At 38.5% G+C, this 12,118-nt stretch overlaps 1 protein-coding gene across 1 annotated transcript in view; it reads left to right on the forward strand.

Annotated features, from left to right (window-relative positions):
* LOC122562216 (dynein axonemal heavy chain 17-like) overlaps positions 1-12,118 on the forward strand; it is a 471,020-nt gene that overhangs the window by 426,822 nt on the left and 32,080 nt on the right. The window contains exons 68-70 of the mRNA XM_088000362.1: positions 3,793-3,963; positions 5,952-6,074; positions 11,376-11,569. Of these exons, the coding sequence (XP_087856488.1) occupies positions 3,793-3,963; positions 5,952-6,074; positions 11,376-11,569 (488 nt within the window). The remainder of the gene's footprint in view (positions 1-3,792; positions 3,964-5,951; positions 6,075-11,375; positions 11,570-12,118) is intronic.

A 12,118-nucleotide genomic window follows, 5' to 3' on the forward strand; every position in this document is an offset into this window, starting at 1 on the left:
TGTCTCTATTAATTCACCTCTCAACCTTCTTCTATCTAACAAGAACAGCCTCAAGGCCCTCAGCCTTTCCTCGTAAGACATTCCTTCCATACCAGCAACATCCTAGTAAATCTCCTCTGCACCCTTTCCAAATCTTCCACATCCTTCTTATAATGCGGTGACCAGAACTGTACACAATACTCCAAGTGTGGCCGTACCAGAGCTTTGTACAGCTGCAGCATAACCTCCTGGTTCCGGAACTCAATCCCACTATTAATAAAGGCCAAGACACTGAATGCCTTCTTAACAACCCTGTCAATCCGAATATAGAAAGGGCCTTAGACTTTGCTGTTTTTCATGAGTTCAATTGCTTGTTGTGGCTCTCCTATAGATAGCATTCTGCCACAAGAGATCGGGAGATAATCTGGACAGTATCATCTGCCACTGTTGATTTACAGTGGACATGATGAAAATGTAGTTTCATTGAAAAGAAACCATTCTCTGAGAAAAGTGGAATTATCAAGTTTGACCTTGATCTTTAGATGTGCCTGGTGGCTTTAAAGAAAACATTCTTATGTCCTGATGGTTGGATATCTCAGATGTTTTATTCCCACCACACGTCCCTACTTCTGTGGATTTGTCTTTGTGCATCAACCTTGAGCTGTTGGAAAATTGCTCTTTGATTTGCTGCTTGTTTTCATGGTGGTATTCTTATGTATCTGCTGCCTTGCACTTCTAAATAGTAATGTAGTGGGTTTTGAATGTGCTGTCTGAGGACCCTTGGTGAATTTCTGCAGTGCACCTTGTGGATGGTACACACTGCTAATAGATATTTATTCTTGTAGATGGTGGACAGGCTTTGGGACTATTAGGAGATTAATTTGTTACTGCAGGATTTCTACCCTCTAACTCGGTCTTAGAGCCAAAGTAATTGCATGGCTAGTCCAGTTCAGTTTTCATTTAATTCCCAGAATGTTGTTAGTGGGACATTCAGTGAAGGTAATGTTATTGAATGTCAAAAGGTGATGGTTAGACTCCTCTTGCTACAGATTGTCTTGCATTTGTCTGGCATTTGTGCAACACAAATGTTACTTGCCATTTGTTAGACCAGGCCAGGATATTGTCTAAGTCTTGCTACTTTGGACATAAATTGCTTCAGTATCTAAGGAGCTGTAAAAATTGAACATTGTGAAACTATCAGTGAAGAATATAGCTGGGGCTTTTTGATGGCATACTCAGTCAAATGAGGATTTAATATCAAGGGCAGTCCGTCTCACCACTCCTCTGGAATTCAGCTCTCTGGTCCATGCTTCAACCAAGGCTATAATGAGGACTGGAGCAGAGTAGGCCTGCCAGAAATCAAACTAAGTGTCAATGACCAGGATGTTGCTAGTCAAATGCTGTTTAATAAATCAAATCTTTTATTGGGGTCACTTGTGGGCCAGACTGGATAAGGACAACATATTTCTTTCCTTGGGGGATGTTGGTGAACCAAATGGGTTTTATAGCCATCAGTAGGGATTCATGGTAACTCTTAGACTAGCTTTTTAATTCCAGATCTTTATTAAATTCAAATTTCACCATCTACCATGTCACCAGATTATTAACCTGGACCAATGTCAATATGACTAGGTGATTACCTCGACTTAGGAACTCTCCCATCATGCAACTGGTAGTAGAGACTAGACTGATGGGGCAATAATAGGCTGGGTTGTATTTCTCCAGCTCATTATATACAGGACACACCTGGGCAATTTTAACATTGCTGACTAAATGTCAGGCCAGACTGGAACAGCTTGACTAGGGGCGTGGAAAGTTCTGAAGCTTAAATCTTCTGTACTACGTCCAGAATATTGTCAGGTTCCATAGCCTTTGCGGTATCCACAGCCTTCAGCCATTTTTTTGATATCACATGGAGTAAATCAAATTGATTGAATTTTGGCATCTATGATTGTGAGGACATTTTCTGTTGAATAAGTCTGAGTGATAACATTGCTCAGTGATGATTTGTTTTTTCTTTTGCTGTTCTGAGTCTTGCAATATCTTGGTGCTAGGTGAATGTTCATCATTGATTGAACGATTCAATTAGCTGGCATCATCCTCAGCATGGATTGAGTGTCACAGACATCACTTCAGTTTTGGAGCTGGGCAATAATGATTTGATCTAGGAATCCTTCATGTGGTTTTGTGTTTGACCTTCGAGTGAAAGGGGCTATAATATAACTGTGCTAAGCATACTTTGTCAGCAGGACTTTTTCCACTCCTTTTTCAAAATAGTTCAACTTCGGATATCAGTTTTATGATTAACCTTCAAAAAGATGATCACGGTGCGAATGGAACTTGTCCATGATATCCTCAAAGTCAAAGATTGGGGAATTAGCACTGATGATATTGACATATTAGTTATAGCTGATCTTTAGATAACATATCATGAATTTTGAATCAATCCAAATGGAAATTTCCAGTAGTGAATCCAAGATCAAACCCCACATGGCAAAATCTAACTCCTTAGACATGAGTGTTGCCGTCAATCTTTTCTTTGCAAGAGAAGATGTATACTCGTGCTTATTCCTTCAGTTCCCCACTTCAGGAAAGTGGGACTCGCTGAATTCAGATTTTTTTCAGATGGTCACTTTGGAGACTAACCAGAAGAGTTCTAACATTCAAAGTTGCTAAATTTAAAATATTATTCTTTCACTACTAATATGGTCATACTGCAGGGTGTTGTTCTCTGGGTAAAAGAAAGTGAATAGTCTTTAAGAACACTTTTTCTAGCCTCCTCACCATTTAGAGTGAATAGAGGTTATCCTGAAGATGACTGCACAATCACCGATGCTTCAGCCCAAAGACACCTCTGTCCCATTATAGTTAGTCATCACTTTCATCTGTTGCCTGTGATTCTTGACCAGGCAATTTCACAGCAATGTCCCTGTCATCAATGCCTGTCACCATAAGACTTGGCAAATAGACCATGGTAGAAGCTTCACATTACTTTGTTTCACATGGAGACCTTGAGGTGCCATCATTGTCCACACAATCTTAAACTTGTTACATGTTTAAGATTGGAAGAAAATGAATAGCTAATTTTAGACCATCTTTTCGGCTCCTCTCCATTTGGGATGAGCAGACAGTCATTAATTGGTGGTAATATTTCAGAAATGTGTCAAACCACAATGACAGGTGCTACATTGCCAATGCAACCTTCTTTTTCCAGATACAGTCTGCATCTGAGCATAGTTAACCTAAACTCATAGAATATCTTGAGATCATGGTAGTTGCACAACAAGCTGATAATTCAGGTGCATTGCTCATGAGGCAGCAGGAATCTAGAATCAGACAGTGTAGAAGAGGCCCTTCAGTCCTTCGGATCTGTAGCACCAAAATTTCTACACACAGTTCTAGGCATGAGCAGTTAAGGTAGCAAGTCTCCAGTGGCTGGTGAGGTTCACAATCATCTTTTTCTTGTTCTGATTTTGAGAACTTGCAAGTTTAAGTGTTGCCTGACACCTTCCCTCCACCCACCCCACCAGTTGTCACCATAGGTGGACTACTAGGAGCAAGGAGCTCCTCACAACATTGCTCAAGAGATTTTGAGAGCAAACAAGTCTCTCTACCATGCCAAAGTAGCAATCTACAGAGACTGCTCATAGTATCACTACTGGCTACAAGTTGATTGAGTATTCTGAGCCTTATGCTCATTTACAGGTGACATGCAATTCAATGTGATCTTTCAATACAGTTATGCCAAAGCAGCTAATAGTTGATATGTAAACTTTAACAGAAAAATAATGCAATTATTGTTATATTATTTAGGCCTTTCATGTCACATTTGAGAAAGCCATTCAGCGCTCAGTACCAGCAGATGATGTCAAGGAGCGTGTCCTCAATCTCACAGATGAAATCACCTATTCTGTTTTTGTGTATATAACCAGAGGTCTATTTGAAAGAGACAAACTCATCTTCACAGCTCAAGTTGCTTTTCAGGTATATCAGTGCTTTATTTTTGGTAAAGGGAGCTAACATATATCATACTCTTAAAAAGTGTCTGTACTTCTCAGCATTGTGCTAAGAATTTGATTTTTCATCTTGATTTGTTACCATCTGCAGAGGACAGTATTATTTCAGACTATCAATAATGGAACTAACTCCAAAGATAAAGTATGTTAGATTCCTTTCAGTGTACCTCCAAATTCCAGGGTAACTCCTCCCAATGGTTGAGCTCTGCGTCTGAAAAGCAAACAAATCTGAACTCTTCCATCTGAAATTGGGCTTTCAGCTTTCAGGATTGAGACTTTCAAACTGCTCCCAAAGCTACATGCCCAAGAGCATAATTAACAAAAAATCAGGCAGGAGGCCACATCACCTCATTAAAATGACAATAATAATCCTGCATCTGTAGCCACAAAGCAGAAAAAATATTTCATACTTTGTTTTAAAGCTTATGTCATATGAACATGCACTTCTTTTTTCCAACTTACACTTTATTGTTGATTAACATTTTTATTCTCTGCAGATAAAATAAGGATCTTCTAGTTACTAAATATTATAGTTTTGTTAGTTGATCTACTTTGTCATTTCTCAGCTTTGCTGGAATTTATTTTTTAAGATTTTCATGGATTTCAAGGTTGCAATATGTTCCACTATACTATTAACAAATGAAGCATTTAAAAAACTACACGACAATGCAATAAATTTATACAGCAAAGTAATGGAAAGCACAAATCAATTGAAGGGAGCTAAATGTTTTACAAGATGAAAAGAAGAATGATACAGAAGTTAAATCAGAAAATAGCATTAGTAGGAAGAAATTGCACAGACCATGGAAAATTCACGTTCATGTTCAGGATGTGTCATTGGAATCCTTTTGAAAAAAATAATGACATTTTTGACAAGAAAAATTGAGTAATAAATGGTTCATTTTGTTCAAAGCAAAAACAGTTTTGACAAGAAATACAAGAAGATGAAATTAAGTTAATTTTTGTTTTTGATTTATTAATGATATTATTAGTCGATTGATTAAGAAGTACAAAATATTAAGGAATTTGCATATTCATAATTTTGCATATTTTGCAAAAGTCATCTTATATATCTGTTTCAGGAGGAATATGTAGTTTCTTCAAACATTTTGCATAGCAAAGATAAGTGAGTCAAGCAGAAGTTAAAACATGATTAAGGTTACGTCAAGGGTACTTTTTAACTTAGCACAGGTGAATGCAGGGACAGTTAGGAATTAGCAGACCAGAAAACACATGTAGATAGAATTTCAGTATCTCCTTCCAGGTACTGGGTGCACTGAGCTCAAATATTCTGAATATACTGAGTATTTTGAGGTCAGTATATTTGCACAACTGGCTGTTAATTCTGGTGCAATGCTCATGAACAACTGAACTGGATTTCTAGGCACTAGAAGCCAATAAGCAGATTACAGCAGATGGAATACAGAGTTTTCAGGCTGACACCCAAATATGCTGTGAAGCGTGGAGTTTAGAGAATGGATACTGCACAATTGGAGAACTGCAAATGTATTTTATCAGAAATATGGAATGTTTGCTTAATTTTATTAAAGGTCAGAGAACCAAACATTCTCCGTGTACTGGCTGGCTTGCTGTATTCATCTGACTTCTATTTCTGCCGTAAGAGCCAGGTAGAGTCAGCTGTGCACTTGGAATGCTTTCTAGGCTTTAGGCATACGTCTGGGATAGTGAACACTCATGCCCCTCAGGATTGCAACCTCATGTTGGCAACTTCATTGAATAATAGTGATGGGACTATCAAAGAAATCAAAACAAAAAAATACCAGTAATTGTAACATTAAAAAGACATGGAAAGCTTTGGGCTCTAATATTCTTTATTGAACAGGTACTTTGTAAGGTTATTGCCATATAGCTCAAAGATAAATTCAATACTGACCAATAAATAGAAGTATATTTTTGCCATTTAGAAATTACCATTACTAATATTCTGTCTCATAGGTATTTTTAATGAAAAAGGAAATAAATCCGAATCATCTCGACTTTTTGCTGCGGTTCCCATTTAAAGCTGGTGTTACAAGCCCTGTTGACTTTCTTTCACACCAAGGATGGGGTGGAATTTTGGTATGTAGTTACATACAAAGTGGTATTGTTTTCTGACATTAGTGAGCAAGATGATGAATGTAATATTTTATGAGTGCAAACCGAAAGGCTTTTATAAGCAGAGCAAAATATGCTGTTTTGTATACTAAAGCAAATCGGTAATAAGAAAACCATGGAATTAACTAAGATGGTGTCTTGAAGGTATTTTATAGAGAATTGGCTGCAATCTGGATTGGAAGTGTGTTAAAAAAGTGGCTTAATTTCCCTGGTTCTTATGGAAATCAAACAGGAGAGTGTACTTGAAGGGGTAAACTATGTTGCTACCTCTATTTAAAGCCAAAAGGTAGCAATGGAGTTGTAGTGTATGCAAGAGATTGGTCCCAAATTGGACCTTATTAAAATAATCTGAGTATTCCCTGAAGAATCATGGGTGTTCAGCATGTATCACATCCACTGAATAAGTACTGCCTAATTATTTTGCTTCGGGGATATCATGCCTGGTATTCATCTGGTAACACAATTATTCTTCCAGTGACTTCATTAAACTTGGTCTGCCTTGTGGATCTCCTTGGGTTTACAGAGTTGTGATTCAAAACCAGAGCTGTCACTTTCTATTTTGTTGAGTCTCCTGTTAATTTGTGCTCTCAGATCTTGATTTAGATAAAACCAACTCTTGAGTAATTAAATATTCTTGGTTCCAAATTTCCATACTGTCTTAGGAAATAGGAGCAGTAGCCATTCAGCCATTTGATCCTGTTTTGCTATTCATTAAGATAATAACAGATCTTCTATCTACTTTACTTCCATCTTTGCCATCATTTTCCTCCACTTTCACAATATCCCTATATCTCATGTTTCCATTAGAATCAAGAATACAGCAATTGCAGGCTTGAAAATACCCAATAATTGATTATCTTTAACATTCTAGATAAAGAATTTGCAAGGTTGACAACCTTGTTAATGAAGAAATTTCTCCTCATCTCAGTCCAGCCCTTTATTCTAAGACAGTGGTCCCTAGTTCCTGATTCCTTAGGCAGGGCAAATATCCTCCTAGCATTTGCCCAGGATAGTTCAACCTTTCAACATGGGAGTCTTCATTTAAATATTTTTCCTGCTTGGACTTGTGTGCAAGTTTCTGAAAAGGAAGATTTAGCACAGCAGTAAACATGAATTTCAAAGAAAACAAAATCCAATGCAAAAAAAATCAATAATTTACATGAGTAATTAATATAAATGGTCAATGAAAAGTTCCAAGCAGCAGAGCCAATTCATAAAATTTGTTTTGTTTTCCCAGTCAAGAAACCCAGCTAGAATGAAACAGCAAGATGCCCAGTCCTGATCCCCAACAGTGAGGGAGGGGACCAGCACCAAGCTAAGGAGTTGGATTTAATTAATGCAAACTTGCAATCACCTGTGTTTGCATGCACTGTAACTTGGCCTTGGTAGAATTCATGTGAAAGTAGAATTTGAAGTGCATTGCCTTTCAGTATGGGTTTTTGTCCTCTTCCAGCTAGCTGTGTGGATATTTGTTTGAGGAGAAATGAGAGGTATGTGTGTTCAGATTTCTCACACACTCTCCCACATGCTCACATACTTTCTCTCTCACCCGTACACAAATATTTTCCTTTCCCTCACTCTCACCTTCTACTATCCTCCCTCATATATTCCCCCCCCACTATTTCCTTCTGTCCCATCATCATACTCCCTTAACACCTTCTCTCCCTCCATCCCTCACACTCTCTCACCCACCACGCTCCCTACCATCCTCTGTCCCTCATTTCCACTTTCACTGTCTGCTGACATACACTCACTCTCACATGCTTACCCAGGGTCCCCTGTCGCAAGCACCTTGCTCCGCCTTTCTTGACAACCTCTGCCAGGCTACATGGGGCTAGTCTTCACTATACTTAACAGGTTAGGATGGTTCCTTATTTTCTCTTTCCCACCCTATACTATTGCAAACTCACTGACACCGTCGGTCCCAATATGCAGACCTCAAGCTTCATGAAGCTATTTGGTCAAACAGCACACTGCCCTTCCTATCAGAGGTTGTTTTTTTTCCACATTCATGGGAGACAGAATGAGAACCTGCCTTAAATTGGAAGAGAATCTCCTTGCACAATCTTCCATTCGTACTTTCTATATTTTAAACAAAGGTTTGAAAGGTCAATGGGAAACCCTGATGGCCCATATTGTGGCTCCCAACTCCCTAGTGGACAAGCCTGATCTACACTGTCATGCTCCTTATGAATTTCATGTTTCAATTAAATCACCTCTCACTCTTCTAAATTCTAAGCTTTATCAGCCCAGCCAACTCCTATATTCCTTATAAGGCAATTCTCCTATCTCATGAATTAGTCTACTTAATCTTTGTTCAACTGTCACTAAGGAAAGATGATCTTTCCTTGGTTGTGAAACCAAATGTGTACATGGTATTCAGTATTTTCAATGAAGTTGTCCAAATATAAATACTACTAAAGCCAAACTTTGTTTTTCAGGTGTAGATTCCACAGTAATTAAGGTCATGTGCTAAAAGTCCAATGTATTTGTCTATATAAGAAATTCTATCAAAAACAAGCTCAAGAGCTGAATGGCCTACTCCTGTTACAATATAGTTGTTCACTCAATGTAATAGTACCAAATTTGGAAAATAACAAAAGGTGCTCCACCTTGAGTATAATTTTCAGCTGTTTTGTTCAGGGGTTCAACTAAGCTTTGAACTACCCTTTATATAAGGCTTGAAATTATAGCTGAGGTATGATCTACATGAGCAATAAAGCAAGGTCAAGGGACTGATTGTCCTCCTGTTTCTCCGTTTTGAACTGACAGCAACAGAAATATACCAAGATCAAATGGAAAAAAATATCCAGAAGGAAATATTAATAAAATGATCAAGCCTTTATCTAACTGAAGAAGTCAATCCTTTGTCTCCTACTTTGTAAAACAATAGATTAATTCCACAGATGTAGATTTGTTTTGCAACAGGACTTTCTGTTTGTCAGGAAGTAAGTGAGCTATAAAACTCTTAAACTAATAGCAAAAAGGCATATACAGTATTTTTCAGTTAATTAGATAAGAAGAAATGATTTCTTATATCCAAAACCATTCTTTCCTGTGAAGGATTTGTTGATCTATCATTCGATCAACACGCATTTAGCTATTATATTAATGTCACACATTCCACATATTGATAAATTAGCAAGAAATCACATTCTTTCATACAGATGATCTAACTTTTCCGAAGACCTTTGTATGGCTAACATTGACTTCCAAAGGAATAGCATTAGATGTACTTGATTTCCTTTATATCAAATATCCTGACCAGTGTAAACTTCAGCATCAGCATTATGGGGCTACCAAATGCGCTTGATGCACTTAATCGCCATTTAACTCCACAGTTAGCTTGTTTGAATGAAAACCAAGTTCCAATGAAGTTAAGTTCCAATGAAGTTGTCTTTACAAGCTAGAATATTCTTTTCTGACTCCAAAGAATCAAAAAGAGTATTCTGCTGGTTGTCATAACCCCACCATGACCATAGACACATGGGTTTAATGCTTGTTATAAACTCACAGCAGGCTCCTGATAGTATTCACACATGCAAAAGCCCACTTGTTACTCCGGGAAAATATAGATAATCTGTAATATTATTGCTACTGTTACATAAGAAAAGGCATTGAGCTATTTGAAAGGCAGATGGATTTTGAAGAAGTGGTTGTCTCAAACTTAAAGACCTCAATGGATATGAAAGTCGATGATTTGGGTCAAATTGGAGGGTGAGAAGGCACAATAAAGCCCATTCCATGCATCCATGCAGTTTGGGATCTTCTTTCTTTTATTCACTGGGCTTTATCTAGCAGTCCCAAGCTTGGAATATATTCTCTCAGAGATGGTGAACTTGAATTCAAACTCTTAGATGTAATTAAACCCAATGATGATGTATGCAATTTCTGTCACCATAAGGCTCTTCTTGCCCCTCAATTAATTTAAGCCCTTAAAAAGTACATTTAAGGACCTCAGCCTTATCCCAACTGACACAACCCTGCTGCTATGTTACATGCCCTACCAGTCAATCTATACCAATAGTTTGTCAGCTGGTGGATGCAGGGGACTGCATGAGGCCCTCGATCAAAGCCACTCAGTGCAGGCAATGATGGAGCCAACCCCTTGTCTTTGCTTCCTCTGTCCCCATTCCTCCTGTGACCCCAAATCCAAGAATTCTCCTCCACTCACACACCAATTTAGAACTAGGAGGCATATTTTTAAGGTGAGAGCAGAAAGATCTAACAAAGGATATAGGGGCAATGGTTTTAGACAGAGGGTGGTTTGTGTGTGGAATGAACTGCCAGAGAAAGTGGTGGATGCAGGTACAGTTACAATGTTTAAAGGACATTTGGATAAGTTTAAGAATGGGAAAGGTTTGGAGGGATGTGGGCCAAGTGCAGGCAGGTGGGACTAGTTTAGTTTAGAAACATGGTCAGCATGGACTGATTTGACCCAAGGGTCTGTTTCCATCCTCTATGAATCTGTGACGTGCCATAGTCCTGGGACATCCATGATGCTGAAACTCCAGAAGTACTCTTTTGAAGGTAGCTGAAGCCTCCTCCATGATATTGCTTGGTGCAAAAGCTGCTGGCCAGTCAGAAGCTGATGATTGCATAATGCTCACTATCATTCATAATTTCTCAGTGGTGCAATTTGAAGTCGACTATGTCTGTATGCAACAGTACCTGGATAACATTCTGAGATTTGCCTGATAAGTGGTCAGCAACATATGTTTGGCCTGCATCTGGGGTCTGGGGTCTTGTTTCAGGTGAAGGCTGCCGGTGACCTCTCGAATGTCTGATTTGATGCATGCTTAAGTGGGAAAAGACAGTGCAGGTCTTTTGTCAGATCTTCAGTCAGCTGCTGAGATCCCCTGGGCCTCAATAAAATTCCACATAAGAAGTTCTGGTAACTGGTACAGATGGGAATAAGACAGTCTAGAAACCTAACTATGCCTCTCTGATAGCATTTGTGTATGGTATAAAGACAAGGAAAAAGTCTTGGGAGTTCCAGTGGGGAGTAAGATCACAATTGAGGAAGTGAGACAGTGACAAGCCTTTGAGATTGTCACCCTTCACTTGAAAACCTCTTTGCTACCTTATGTACTGAGCAGGTAAACAAAAGGTTTCCCAGACTATTTTTCTCTGAAATGCAAATACAAGAACATTAAGCAAACCATTAGTGGGTCAGTTTAATGTACTGATTCTAAAATAAAACATTAGATTATATTCTAAAACTATATTTGTTGGAAATCTCATCACATGGATTTTACTTGAAAGGTCTTGGCAGAAATGGAACAGTTTAAGAATCTGGACAGTGACATAGAAGGTTCAGCCAATCGTTGGAAAAAAATTGTGGAGTCAGAAGCTCCAGAGAAGGAGAAATTGCCACAAGAATGGAAAAATAAAGGGCCAATGGAGAAGCTATGCATGATGCGATGTATGAGACCGGACAGAATGACATATGCTGTTAGGTGCTGTATCATAGCCTGATGATGTATCATTGTAAAATATACATTAGTTTGAATATATGTACTGTTGTTGGTTGATATGCCAGTAAGTAACTTAGGAAAATTTATCCTCCAAGTAAATGTAGGGGTATGGGTGGGTTGCGCTTCGGCAGGTCAGTGTGGACTTGTTGGGCAGAAGGGTCTGTTTCTACACTGTAAGTAATCTAATCTAATACAGGTAAGAATTGAATGTGTTCGATTTTGATTCCACAATGTGTTTTACTATTCACAGTTCCTCACATAGTGAAGCAATGGTGTTAAAATGGAACAAGACTGATAGTATTCTGGCTCAGGCTGATAAGTAGCAAGTGACTTAGGTGCTAGACAACGGTCATCTTCAAAAAGAGAAATTCTAACCGTCTCCCCTTGCTATTCAACCACCTTATCCTTGCAAAAACAAATATAAAATGGAACAAAATATTACTAACACCAACCAGCTCCCTGAATTTAGACTGGCCATACTCCATCTAGTGTCAGCGATTGATTAATACAAGTAGCAGTGGAAGAAGTTCC

The sequence above is a fragment of the Chiloscyllium plagiosum genome, unplaced genomic scaffold, assembly GCF_037043375.1.
Source record: "Chiloscyllium plagiosum isolate Xiang-an unplaced genomic scaffold, Cpla_swu_hap1 HiC_scaffold_25, whole genome shotgun sequence".
NCBI lineage: Eukaryota > Metazoa > Chordata > Chondrichthyes > Orectolobiformes > Hemiscylliidae > Chiloscyllium > Chiloscyllium plagiosum.